The sequence below is a fragment of the Portunus trituberculatus genome, chromosome 25 (assembly GCF_017591435.1).
Source record: "Portunus trituberculatus isolate SZX2019 chromosome 25, ASM1759143v1, whole genome shotgun sequence".
Taxonomy (NCBI): domain Eukaryota; kingdom Metazoa; phylum Arthropoda; class Malacostraca; order Decapoda; family Portunidae; genus Portunus; species Portunus trituberculatus.
This window is the reverse complement of record NC_059279.1, coordinates 3862565-3876693: the sequence shown is the minus strand read 5'-3', so window position 1 is coordinate 3876693 and position 14129 is coordinate 3862565. Positions and strand designations below refer to the sequence as shown.

The 14129-nt window shown below is 42.6% G+C and overlaps 1 protein-coding gene across 1 annotated transcript; it reads left to right on the top strand.

Annotated features, from left to right (window-relative positions):
- The first annotated feature begins 766 nt into the window (after window positions 1-766).
- On the top strand, window positions 767-13154 carry LOC123508951 (exportin-6-like). Its single transcript, XM_045263003.1, has 23 exons — window positions 767-909; window positions 2551-2598; window positions 2962-3165; window positions 3441-3638; window positions 3872-4031; window positions 4178-4303; window positions 4760-4977; window positions 5265-5488; window positions 5619-5849; window positions 6082-6148; window positions 6498-6677; window positions 6875-7104; window positions 7414-7503; window positions 7680-7854; window positions 8046-8183; window positions 8352-8535; window positions 8837-8992; window positions 9821-9998; window positions 10147-10338; window positions 10548-10725; window positions 10929-11018; window positions 11731-11871; window positions 11985-13154. The coding sequence occupies exons 2-23, from the start codon at window positions 2596-2598 to the stop codon at window positions 12084-12086; spliced, it is 3465 nt and encodes a 1154-aa protein (XP_045118938.1). The 5' UTR covers window positions 767-909; window positions 2551-2595; the 3' UTR covers window positions 12087-13154.
- The last annotated feature ends 975 nt before the right edge of the window (window positions 13155-14129 follow it).

Below are 14129 nucleotides of genomic sequence, written 5' to 3'. Positions count from 1 at the left end.
GCTACTTTGTACAAAGTCTTTAATGCTAATCTTAACATAACCCAGAGTGTACTCAGTGCCAGGGTCCAATGTGTCATCTTGTAGGGCACACTGAGCAAGGTGGTCTGCTTTTTCATTTAACGGGATACCCACATGAGAGGGTATCCAGATGAAATGGACCGTGGCACCGGCACCTTCTAGGGCGTGGATGAGATCAGGACACTTATTAACTAGATCACAGTCCATGGGGGAGGTTCCTTTGATATCGCTTCTTGGGTTCTGCTACCATGGGCGTCGATGTGTGGGGAACATATTATGTGCATTCTACTTTTCAGACTAAGGGGTATTAATTTAGTATGATTAACTGTCCCCAATACTTTTCATGGTAAGTTATTCATTACTATTTTACGTTTTACCACTGTATTAATAAATGATAATTATACAATACAACCACGGTACTATATAATGTCAACACAGACAAACAGGGTATATGAAAATTTGTTAAATTTCAAGTAGTGCAAGTACGTACGTAGACAATAAAATATGTTTCAACATACATTGTATGTGGCCTCAAAATGTTGCCATGCATGTGCAAGCCCTGAAAATAGAGCAATATATCTCTTTCCCTCGGCAGCATAAAGTGTGTGTGTGTGTGTGTGTGAGCCAGCATATAACAGTAACACACATAAAACCAACAAAATAAACATGGACCTTATAACAACACTGTAGACTCTGAAGACAGCAATTAATCCCCTTAACAGCCCAAGAGAGTGTGAGAGCGAGTGTGATAATCCGAGTGTGTGTGTGTGTGCGTGTGTGTGTGTGTCTGTGTGTGTGTGTCGTCTGTCAAACGCAGAGACGCGCTGGCCGCCTCACTCTCCCACTCTTGTAATCGCCTCAACCATGGCTTTCCTATCACCACTTTAGCAGGTGCAGTACACTCATTAATTCACCTTCTTATTACAGGTGAACAGAGCGCGAGAAAGACTCTAAAAGTGATCAGGTGGGTGAGATAAGAGGTCCCTAATCTCATTGCCAAGGTGACCAGACTCGTGTTGGCTGGCTTCTCCCTGACCACTACTGACCAATGACTCAAGATATACCTTTTCTGGGATCTTGGGATGTGTGTGGTCCTAAAATCCTGTTTATTGTATGTACTTAGCTTGCCTTGGCTGTCAGGGAGCTAGCAAGGACCAAGATCGACTGATAAAAAAACTCCCATACATGTCCTTCGTTTTTTAAATCCAATGAGGAACTTAGATATGCTTATTCCATAGCCTTAGGGATACGTGGGAACTGCATGTAGTCAGTCTTTGATGTTTGAGACGGGGTAAGGACTAGGATAGACTGATAGTAGACTGAAAGAGGATTCCCATACATGTCCTTGATGCTTGAATCCAGTGAGACATAGATAAGCTTATTTAAGGTGTCTCGGAATGCGTAGAATGAATAAATGGATGGGATATGGTTCTTGCGTGCTTTTAATCTGATTTGGATCCATGAAAGGATGTAAAAGATTGGACAGGAAGGCAGCAGACTGATAGACATGTCCTTGGTACTGACCTAGCTCTTATCTGTACCTTTTTCCTGGTTATTCTCTAACTAAAATATGCCTGTTATGAAGGAAAGTACATGTTTGGTGTCACACTAGCTCTCCTTCTCTTTCCTGCAAGATGGATGTGGTGGAAAAGTGCAGTTATAGTGTGAGGGAAGCCAGAGCATGATAACTTTAGCTTAGGAGACATTGCCACTTCCTGGACTGCCTCTCAAGTCAATCCAAGATTCAGTGTGTCGATCTGTTAGCCTTGTAGAAGTGGAGGAGTGTTCAGGATTTGATAGCATATGTGAACCTGCATTGGTAGAATGAACCTGTGGCATGATGGAATTAATCAGACAATGGTTAGATGTTTGCTGGCCTGGTTTGCTCCCCTGTTAATCTTTTGGGTCTATCATTTAAAGGAAGCTGCTTATGAAATGCTGGGGTAGCTGAAGTGTGCAGGTGTATATTTTAGTTGATGGTTGATTGTTGTAGGAATTGGTGTCCAGCAGTGTAAGAAACCTGATTGTAGAAGGCTGCTGTGTATCAAATATATAAAAATGCTGTACAGAGATGTAGAGCAGTAACAAACAGCCGCCACACCCGCCCTCGAGGCTGGGCAGACTTGGACTTGCTCGAGACCGTCTGCATGGCTTGTAGTCAGGTCAGGTTGTGCTGGTGGTCAGGTTAGGAAAGTACGAGATATTTTCTAGGGTGGTTGCCTACACCACACTTATTTAATGCCTTGACCACTAGTGAAGACATCAACCCTATTCACTCTTTAAGGGAACTGACAATCAAGTGGGCCTTTTTTTTTTTTTTTTTCCATTTTTTTTTATTGCCTTTGGTCACCTTCCCCTCATGTTAAAAAAAAAAAAAAAAAAAATTGTTACCATGCAGACTTCTTTCTCTCATTGCTGAACCTTCGAACTATTAGAATCATAGAGAAGTGCTTGACTGATGGTGGTGATAAAGGATATGCATTTGTTAGTGAAGTCTTATTTATATATTTACTCCCTTACTCCCTTTCACAGGAGCCGGCCCTTTCCTCACAATCTAACATCAGATTCACAACAGCAATGGTGAGTGTAATGTTTAATCCTGCTCTAATCTCAGACATGTGATGAAAATTTTTTATCCCTGTATATTAATAAGTAATCTGGTGCACTCCACCTTAAAAAATCTCCTCTCTATCTTTCTGCTGCTGGATAATTCTATTTCCAGCATTTTCCTCCCGCATAAGTCTCATCCCTTCTTTTGGCATATTTAGTCTTGGCGCTCTTGCCTTGTCCCCTGAACTGATGTAGCTATGTGTGTTGTCATATGTCTTATTTTTTCATCATTGATTTCCATAATTATCCATCAATTGAAATTAGTAAAGAATTTCTAATGTGGTGTTACAGTAACTAAGCTAACCTGGCACTCAACCTGTCCTCTTGTATCAGGCCACCGACCAGGCCTCGCTTATGGCTCTTGAAGGGCTGATGACTGAATTCTTCGGCCTGGCCACTAGCAACAGTCGGAAACATGACATTGAGACCATCCTGGGGAACTTTGGGCAGCAACGAGGGGCATGGAAGCAGTGCCTCTATTACCTCGCCCACACACACAACTCTTATGTCTCCATGTACTGTCTCACCACCCTTGAGGTAACAATACTCCTTCATCTTGCATACTTTCACACCTGTTGTTCTTATGCAGAGATTTAAGATTCACAACTTGTATTGATTTTAATATATGTAATTTATAGTTATTTTTCTGTATGTACATCAACAAGACTCTGTTCAGTGCCATTGCTTATTGTGCACTTAGGGGGTATTTTCATTTGCAGGCAACTTTACTTTTTCTCAGTTCTCTATTTTGATGGTTCACTGGTTGAATTTGATCTCACATGAAGTTAGTGAGATGCATCTTTCCCTTCCAGAACATCATTAACAAGCAATGGGTCGGACTCATGCCAGAGGAGAGGACAGAGATCCGGTCAACTCTGTACAGGTTTGTGCTGGAGAATCACAAGGTGGCGCCGTACTACATCCGCAACAAGTTGGTGAAGCTGGTGGTGGACATTGCCCGCCTCTCCTGGCCACACTTCTACCCAGACTTTTTTACTAACGTCTTGTCTGTGAGTATTGTGCGGGTACCCTAGGCAAGCCAAAGACTATCTTGAAAAAGCTTAAAGGTTGACAAAACCCTTGAATTTGTGTTATACTAGAGTAATAAGAGGAATTTATTGGTTTGTCACATTTTTTTGTTCTTGGCTGAAGGGAAATGTAGATGGTAAGTGTTCTAGAAGCAAAGCCTGCTGTGGCACGTCATTCTGAAGTAGGTTATATTACTTTAATCCTTTCTTTGCAGCTATCCCGAAGTCCAGACACAGTGGTGCTGTGCATTGTGTTTCTGCAGACCATCAGTGAAGAGCTTGCATGTCCCCGAGAGGAGCTGTCATATTCCCGCAGGACTGAGCTGAGGCGTCTTCTTTCCCAGCAGGTTCCCACCATGCTCACTCTCCTTTCGGGTAAATAGTGCTGACATGAATAACTTTTTTGTGTGGATATACCATAACAAAAGACTGTGAGCATTTCTTTAACCCATTTCTCCCTCAATTCATATGCTCTCTTGAAGATAATAATGCTTCTTTTATCCATGTTTTTTGTCTTCCAGGTCTGCTAGAAGGTGTTGTGGAAAAACATAAGAATGCAGTGACAGCAACCCCTCCGCCCTCACCCACTCATTCTCATAGTCACTCACCCAGCCGGTCAGGTCTCTCCTCCTCTCCAATACAGACAGGTGAGTGATTACTTTCCTCACACTTGGAGGGCAGATGTCTCATGTTTGATATTAAAAAGCAGCTGAAATAGATGATAAAATTCTTGAAGTCTGCACGAGAAGAGATAGACCTTTATAAAGATTGTAGCCCATTGCCAAGAGAAATTCTGTGGATGGTTGATTGTACATTTGTCTTGTTGAGATGGTAGGTTTTTGGATAAGTTGTGTGGATGCTGTTTCCCATTGACTGCAGAATGAAGCAAGCAAACAGTAGCATCCTTGGTTCTCAACTATATCACTCACCTCTTCTGTATCCCTCAATCATCTGTCATTACCCTCTTCATAGTAACTGGAGAACTATGACTAAATATTGACATTTAGAAAGACTAGACCATTGCTGAGAGAAATTCAATGGAAGGCAAACTTGTTCTTTTGCAAAGGTTATTGATGTGATATTTAAGGATGTTTATATTACAGGGAGCCTTCTCAGCAACATGTTTCACTCCTTGGAGAGTGGTCCCACAGTGCGCATGGGATGGGTGCTGCCTCCCCTTGACCCTGAGAGTGAAACAATAGCTTCCTTGGCCCTCAACTGTCTCACACATCTGTTCTCCTGGATCCCCCTCTCATCTCTCATCACCCCTCATCTCCTCAACACCATTTTCCTCTTTGCCTCACTAGGAGCTGACCCTCAGGTGAGTAAAGCAAAGAGTGGTGGTATCCAGGTAGTTACTTCTTTTTGTAATGAATTATGGTGAGCCACAAACAGTCCCCTTCTACTGAGGCTGATAGTAGGAAGAGTGTTAAGTGTGTGTGTGTGTGTATGGGACTTCATTTAGGCAGCTCTGCGTGGGATTGTCAGGCTGTCTTGCCTAAGAGAGGTGCGGTGTGCCATGAATATGTTAGTGCTAAAAGTTATCCCATTATTTCTTGTCTGAGCAGCACAATCACTCAAAGTTACTCACCCATCTTTCCTTGACAGCACAACCGTCACCACAATGGTCTGGTGGAGAAAAATTGTGTGTCCGGAGAGTCCCTTGGCGTGCTGGCTATGGGTGCCATCAACGAAATCATGAGCAAGAACTGTGTCCCCCATGACTTTGAAGACTTCCTGCTGCAGATGTTCCGTAACACTTTCCACCTTCTGCAGCGGCTGGTGAGGGAGGAGCCCAACACAACCTCCCGTCTGCAGCTCCTCGATCCCAGGTGTGGCTTTAGATCATGTTCTTAAATGCTTCTTATAGCTTTACTTTCCCCACTATTATGATAACTTGGACTGCTTACCTTTTTCAACCAGTGCTATATTTTCTCAGTCTTGCCCTCCTCACCTCAACAGCTACATTGACAAGTTCTCTGAGTTCCTGAGGTTGTTCGTCAGTGTTCATTTGCGGAGGTTTGAGAACAACTCTCAGTTCCCAGTGCTGGAGTTCCTTGCATTGTTGTTCCGTTACACGTTCCGCCAGCACTGTGTGGAGGCTTACTTCAATTGCCTGGATGTATGGAGCATTTTCTTGGACCACCTGTCGGCCAAGGCTCAAGGCTCACAGGAGCGTGCAGGAATCACCAGGTGGGTGGATCACATGCCTCGTAATAGAGCCAGTGAATCAGAGGAAGTTGATACTGTAGGTTGATGGATCACATGGTAGTAATTGGTGCATGAGTGGATCAGGTGATGTGAACTGTGAGAGAGTGACAGGGGTTTGCTGTGAGTGTGTTTCAATAGCTTTAGCAGTAAAACCCTGAAATATGTCTTGTAATCTTGTGTTATATCATCTCCCCATCATCCAACTTCTTTCCAGATACACAGATGCCTTGATATCACTGGCAAGAGGAATACTGCACAAAATACAGCATCGGCACAACCAAGTGAGTGTAGCGAGAGGTTTGCATCCTTAGAGAGTGAGTAGATGTTCAAGTTTTATCCTTATATTGTAAAAAATTAAGCTCAGAAAATGTGACATTATATGAAGGTATAGTGGATTATTGTAGTGAAGTTTCAGTTTCTTATATAGCATAAAGGAGTAAAGGAGATCACATTTTTCTGCTGTAATTAGAGAATGTCCCATTCCATTAGAAGCCAGTGGATCTAAGAATAGTGTGTGCCAGTGTGTTGCCTTGTCTCGGGTTTCCTGGACTGTTATACCTATATATCTGCTAAATATATGAACCAGTACACTTGCAGTCATAATAGCTCATTTTCTTTGTGTGTCTGCAGGCAGAGTTGGAGGAACTGGACCATGAGATACGGGAGGAGATCTTGGAAAACAACAATGCCTACTATGGTGAGCTGGGTGATGGGGAGGACGTGTCTGAGTGGCACTCATTCTTCACCAGGAACCTGGAGCTGGTGGCCAAGATTGCCGAGCTGCTGCCAGACGAGATCTTCAGCTTGGTGGTATGCTCATCCAACAGACTCTTTTGGTTGCCTTGATGTGGATGCTGCTATGATATAATAATAGATAAAAAATTAATGGCTTACAGTAACCTTGTGCCCCCCCCACCTCTCTCTCTCTCTCTCTCTCTCTCTCTCTCTCTCTCTCTCTCTCTCTCTCTCTCTCTCTCTCTCTCTCTCTCTCTCTCTCACTCTTGCAGTATGAGCCTTGGAATGATGCCACAAAGATCTACCTCAGCCTGCAGTCCAACATGGTAGAGCAAGACGGGCGGCGGAGACTCAACATTTCCGCAGAACATGAGTGTCCTCGTCTCCATTGCCTCCTTCGTGATCTGTCCTCTCTCCTTCAGGCCATTGGTAGGCTCTCAACCCTCTTCCTGGGGGAGGAGCTACCAAAGCGATCCACCACAGCTGTCCAGGTCATCGACAAGTAAGTTACTCTTGTTTATGTTATGTTTCACATTGATCTTTTGTCACACCTTCTCTATATTCTCAATGATTTTCAGGGCATTTAGTATGTTGGTCTTTTGAGCTCAACACATCACCTTCAGGCAAACAATGTGTTGCCTTAAGGGAAGAGGTTGAAGATGGTGGAAGGTGCATGTGTATATATAGGGACTAATGAAACTTTTCTGTTGTCAGGAACTTCCAAAAATTAGGTACTAAAGTAGCTTAGGTGATACTGACAAACACTACTTGTTACTTATTCTTATATCACCTTTAATGCAATCTTCTGCAGACTGGTTCAGATGGCCAACTACAGCACAGGACTCAAGCTGTTTGAGGTTCAGACAGCAGTGGAAGTCCTCCATTCAGACTTTGTGGAAGTGTAAGTGGAGTTAATCGTTGCGGTAACTTTAAGGGTTTGTGTTATACTAATTTGGCATGCTACATAGAATTCTATTTCTAGTGAATACAAAATTTATTTACCAAAGCAGTGTTTGTCCATAAGATATATTTTGTTTGGTGATATTTCTGGATACCAATACCACCTTGTGTCTCCAGTCACGCACAAGTGTTATCCACCCTGAGGGCCTGGGTGCACTGGCTCTCCCAGCTGTATGGCCAGCAGTTTGTGCAGGTGTTCCCCGGAGGCACCCAGACTCACCAGCACCAGGACACCTGCCACACCATCAACAAGCAGATGTTGGTTGCTGCCACCAGCATCTTGAATGTTGGGGTGAGTGTCATGTAGAAAAGTGAAAGAACACCATCATTTTCTATTACTCCCTGGAACTCCCTGGGAAGAATTCACACAGATAAAAAACTGCCTGTAGCTGGAGATTTTTAAGAACATTTTGTGGTTATTAGATTTGCTCAGAAAACAATATCTGAGTCATTTATATATATTTCCTCTCTGTGTGGTTGTAGGCTCCCCCTCTCATTGTGAACTGTGGAGTACAGCTGCTGCTTTCCCTGTCTGTCATGGTGCGCTCACCCGTTGCCCTCGAGATGAATCAGGTCCAGTCTCTCTACGTCCAGGCTCCATCTATCTTGTCCGACCTCAAGGTTTGTTGCTGCCTAGTATTGTGTTGCTGGTTGTGAATGGAATATGGGATGTGGTGTAGATCTGAGCAGTCAGTGCACAACAAGTGAATTCTTTTGTGACGTAAATGCCTGTATTTGTGTATGTGTGTTGTGTTGAAGTGAGTCTCAGTAGGTATGGGGTATTGACAGGTGCGAGGGCTGATATTGCGTGCTCTGGTCAACTTCCTGCTGCTGCCTTGGCCAAGCTTCGTGGTGGATCACAAGTTGGACACACGCAAGCATCACCTCACTACTTTCATCAACTCATTTACCTCTGACATCCGCAAGCTGGATGTACAACGCTTGGCGGATGACAAGAGCATGCAAGAGTCATGTGAGTACCTCTATTATAGCAAGTGTGCACTTCAAGAGGCTATTCTGATGCAGGAATTTGTTTAAGAGGCTTGATTAATTTCTCATTATCTTTGAGGAATAAGTTCTCAAATTCATTAATGAATGAATACACTGAACTTGGAAATCAGGTTGTTAGTGCTGAATCATTAGGGAGCTTTAAAAGATTACACAAATTTAGGCTTGGGATGATAGGTGAAGTAGATACCAGCTATGTTTCATACAAAGACTGCCATGTGTATGCCTGATGGCTTCTTGCATCTTCCTTTATTTTCTCTTTCCAGTGGCCCCAAAATTGTGTGACACCCTGTCCATCATCCAGTATCAGGTAGGGGAGCTGAACAACACAGACAAGGCCAGCAGGGAACTCTACTACCACTGTGTTCAAGATGTCATTCACCAAGCCATCCTTCTCTTCCCCATCTACGTCCAGCACACAAGTAAGTTATCAGCTTCACTTATGTATTCAATTTTATCAAGATCAGTGACAGTTTCATAATGCGGTACACTCTTGAGGTTTACTCTTGCTCTCTTCTAAAGATGTAACACTAAATTCAAGGATTGTGAGACTTTTATGATGCAAGACTCATTTATGTTGATAATGAATACTTTTATGGCATCAAAACACCACACAGTAAGTCCTTATACGGTACTTTATTATTCAGTAAATTCACAGTTACGGTGTTTGGTAATTACTACCCTCGATTCTATTTATGGTAAGAAAAATTCACAGATATGCTATCCACTCATGTTTTGTTTACGCTATACCATAGGGCCACCATGCCGTGCGGCCACCACAACAATCAGTCTCTTGCCGCGTTTCCCACTGAACACAAGTGAATTCCTTATGCTGTGTTTTTTTGTTGATATGAGTAAGGGCTGAAATCCCTACTATCCCTTAGCCTCAGGAGGGACATCATCTGATAGAATATGTGGGGAGTGAAAAGGAAATAAAAACATTTTCTGTTTATTTCTTTTGCACAGTACTTTACATTTTCTCATATGACTATTTTCATGTATTTTCATGTCTGTAGGGATGACTTTCGACATGTTGGAACACATCCCCTATTATTACATATCATAATGGGTTTGATATATGGTAATTTAGATTTGCAGTAAGGTTTTCAGGAACGCATATATACCGTATAACGAGGATTTATTGTATTTGATACTTCTATGACACTGAGACACATCTGATACTTTTATGGCACATGCACCATATATGATACTTTAGTGGCAGTCAAGCATCTGATCATTGTCTTTCCCAGGTGTGTGTGAAGAGATCCTGGCTCTGATGGTGGTGGTGATGCAGGTGTTGCGAGTTCAGCTGGGAGCCGTCCGTGTGGAGGCAACCATTCAAACATTCCTTGATGTGTTCACCACCCGCCACCACCTCCAGCTGGCCATCACAACTGACAACCCGGCTGCTGTCAGGGTGGTTGACAAGTAAGGCCTTCTCACTGTTCTCTTACTCTTCACTGCATGCAGTTGGCTCCCTACTTGATGAAGCAGTTTTCCTATCTATATATCTAACAAAAGTGGCACATTTTGCACAGTATATCATGTCTTATATTATTCTATCCTTTTTGCACAGGTTCCTGAAATTGCTGGAGTTGATAGTGAGTGAACCAGGTCAGTCGTTCAAGCGGTTCATCCCTAACACCATCACACTGTGTATGGACCACATCTATCCCATTGTCTCAGACCACACCTCGCCAGAAGTCAAGAGCCCTCTGTTTGAGCTCTTGCGCTGTCTCCTTGAGCACAACTGGAAATATTTCTTTAAGTGAGTGCACAGTGTTGTTATTAAGGTTGTCAGGCACAGACCATTGGTAACATCTTTGTTGAATTAGGAATGTGAATACTCCTTATGTATGTAGCTGCTGTTTCAGGGCCTTGGTCTTTGGCTTAACCAGAATGACTTGGAGTTTTCTCAACCTGGATTCATATGATTTACGTTCCCAATTTACCTGGGTCAATTTTCTCCACCCACAGGCCGTCAATACACATCTCTTTGGGGGCTGGCAACTGGGACTCCATTGAGAACGAGGCACAGTTCATCCAGATCATGCAGGCCTTTGGTCAGTCCTTCATGCAGCCAGACATCACCATCTTCAAGCACAATTTGGAAGCAATGGAGTCACTCAATTCCAAATATAAACTCTATCACAAGGTGAGATCTTTTATCTGCTGAATTTGACAGATTATAAGGTGCATTGGCTTATAAGATGCACCTCAGTTTAGGCATTATACTATAGACTTAGGCTTTATTCTTTGTCACACTATATTGTCATATGCATTCTCAATTTTGCTGTTTAATTTTTATATTTGATTCCAAAAACATGTCTCACTCATGGTTGTCTCTTGTCATGGCAGGGTGTGTTTCGCAATTCCCTGCTGGTCCACTTCATCACGGTGCTGCTGCAGGTGCTGGTCCACCGTTCCCAGGACCTGCTTCAGGAGGAGGTAGGCTCATCTTAACCCCTTGAGTACCAGGACGTGTTTCCATATTCACTCTAGTTACTATTTGGTGATTTTATAAAGCTTCAGAAACTCATGTGGTGGTTAGAATAATGAAGACTGTGGCCATTAGCCTTGTGACCTCCATAGACCCTTCCTAATGTCAATAAAATAGTCTAGTGGTACACAAATCTCAAGGTAAAATTGTCCCAGTACTGAATGGGTTTAACCCAAACATATGTTCAAGACTCCTCACCACACCTTGTCTACATAAAGCATTGGTGAATTAGTCCAAAGCACCTAATGCATTATTACCAAGGCTGTGCTCAGGCCCAGCTAACCAGTCACTAAGGGAGAGGGGGAAGAACAGGAACTTCAGTGCCAGTTAATCTAAGTTACTTTAACTGTCCAAAGTAGAATAATCTTTTTGGTTAAAATTGCATAACAGATTACCTTTTTTACACAAGTACTCCCTTCCATAGTGTAAAATTTTAAAAAGTCAAATCTAAAGGGAAGACTTTCCAGTATTAATTCAAGAAATAATATTACTCTTGCTCATACACTCACTGTGTACCTTGTATAAAAAAAAGCATGTGTTGTTAAGTGCTTAGATGCATGAAATCAAGGGTTTATCAAATGAAACATCTCCAATAGGCTAGTGATGTGAGTGAGTGTATTCTTCAAGTGAGGGCAAGAAGTGTGTTTTGTGTTTCCTCAGATCACTATCACTGTATACAACATGGCAGCTGTGGACTTCAGTACCTACTTTGGAGCCTTTGTGCCACACTTCCTTCAGAACATGGATGGTCTTGACGCTGACCAGAGGACGGCACTCAAGGCAAACTTCAAGACTGACACGGTAAGGCTTCCTCTTATCAACACTGATGGAATTAAGACGATATCCCTGGTGATGTATCCTATTGTTCATCATTAAGTAACCACTGACACTGATGGTCCTATTTGGCTTTGCAGGATCTGCCCACCTTCACCCAGAATGTCCAGCGGTTCATCAATGACCTCCGCTACTACCGCACCTGCAATGCCAGCCTTCCACCAGGCACGGTCAAGTTATAGTACACTCCTGCTGTTCTGGAAGGAGTTCCACAGTACCCAGGAACTGCAGGAGTGCTTCCATGGACATGTGGGGTGCTTCATAGTGTGTGTATGCATGTGTACGATGGAGAGGTGAGTTTAGTATGATCAACATGTAATATTAGAGGCAGTACGAATGTTTGCAAATGAAAATATTTTACTATAAATATCAAATGTCCTAAGGGGTTATGTTGGCAACAATACTTTATGTGTAGGATGTTAGGGACTTGAGCTGCAGGCTATGACATTCACTTTTCCCATCTCATTCTTAAAATATCAAATATTAGTGTCACACCTCACACTTGGCTTCAAAAAAAGTTATACGATGTGCAATCATAAGTCCAGTCAGATAAACTCTGCATCTTACCTGAGAACTTGTATTGGTTTCTGTTCAGACCAGCAGCTTCTTGTACCTTTATTGAGTTTTTCCATGCTTCTATTGTATACCCTAAGTTAGTGTTGAGTTGCCTTGCTGAGCCCCAAGAACAGGTTGACTAAGAATCCACCGTTCCCTTGCAGTCGGGGTATGGTGACTCTGTGATCGATGACCAATGTGATATGTATGTGCTTAAGCTTAGTGGACCAATGTACAGTTATGGTATGTGTCTGTGTGACTAGTGTGTGTCTCTGGAGCTCAGAGTTTAGTGTCTGCCAAACCTATTTAATACGGGTCAAAGGCAACCATTCACTCCATGCACCAAACTGTGAACCATGCACCAAGTAAGAGGTGCCTCAAGTTCCCTGTTTTGTTCCAGAAAAAAAAAAAAAAAACCCATTCTATCCATATTTATCATTCCATTTAGATTTTATATTTTAAAAGTGTTGGTTAAACTCAAGTATAAGTGCCATGAAGTGTAGACTCACAGCAGGCTGGTGTCTTGAGCACCGAAGAGATGATTGTTTGTCACCAGCAGTGATGTGTTGAAGTGCATGACACAGCTAAAGAATTGAATGTTAAAGTAGGACTAGTAAGGATGCATACATGTATAAAGAGTACTGTCCCTATATGTGTGTGTGTGTGTGTGTGTGTGTGTGTGTGTGAGAGAGAGAGAGAGAGAGAGAGAGAGAGAGAGAGAGAGAGAGAGAGAGAGAGAGAGAGAGAGAGAGAGAGAGAGAGAGAGAGAGAGAGAGAGAGAGAGAGAGAGAGAGAGAGAGTGAGAGTGAGAGTGAGTGAGTGAGTGAGTGAGTGAGTGAGTGAGTGAGTGAGTGAGTGAGTGAGTGAGTGAGTGAGTGAGTGAGTGAGTGAGTGAGTGAGTGAGTGAGTGAGTGTGTGTGTGTGTGTGTGTGTGTGTGTGTGTGTGTGTGTGTGTGTGTGTGTGTGTGTGTGTGTGTGTGTGTGTGTGTGTGTGTGTGTGTGTGTGTGTGTGTGTGCACGCGCAGGCATTTCCATTGGGCATTCCTGATGACCCCATCTCAGTCATATTCTTCTCTACGTATTTTAATTATTGCATTTGCAGTGTACATTCCAGAGTATGATATGTAGACATTCCTCTGCCACTCCTTTCCCTCCACCACAACCACGTGCCAATTCCCTGTAAGTAAACCTGTGACACACGCCAGTATACCAAGGAGCCGGAAGGTGGACAGACCTGCACTAGGGGGGCTCGTTACTTTAGCCCACTAGTGGATCACACTCTTGAAACATTTGTATATCCTGATCTAATTTCCAGTGTTTGTACACTGCTGTTAGGTATCTTTTTCAGACTGTGTCTGAAATTATAATATTAGATATTATCACCATTCCTGTATAGCCAGCAAGCCTTGCGGTATAGGTTGCATTCATTGTGGTAGGATGTCTTGCAAATTTTGGTATGATTTGTAAAATTTTATAACAATCTGTAATGTGAGAGCTAAAGTTAAGGTTCTCTTGTATACAATGTAACGTCTTAATTTATTTTTTTCTACAAATTTATTTTCATATCTCAAAAGTATTAGATTGGTATCTTATGCACCAATTTAATTACTTGGCTCAATACCTTCCAAATATGAAATCATCTTGAAAATTGCAATGAAAAAATATGGGTT

Bases quoted from the DNA above. Each gene is read 5' to 3' on its own strand.
- LOC123508951 (XM_045263003.1), top strand. The intron at 4,032-4,177 runs GTAAATAGTGCT...TTTGTCTTCCAG, and splicing joins CATGCTCACTCTCCTTTCGG to GTCTGCTAGAAGGTGTTGTG. The intron at 8,993-9,820 runs GTAAGTTATCAG...TGTCTTTCCCAG, and splicing joins CATCTACGTCCAGCACACAA to GTGTGTGTGAAGAGATCCTG.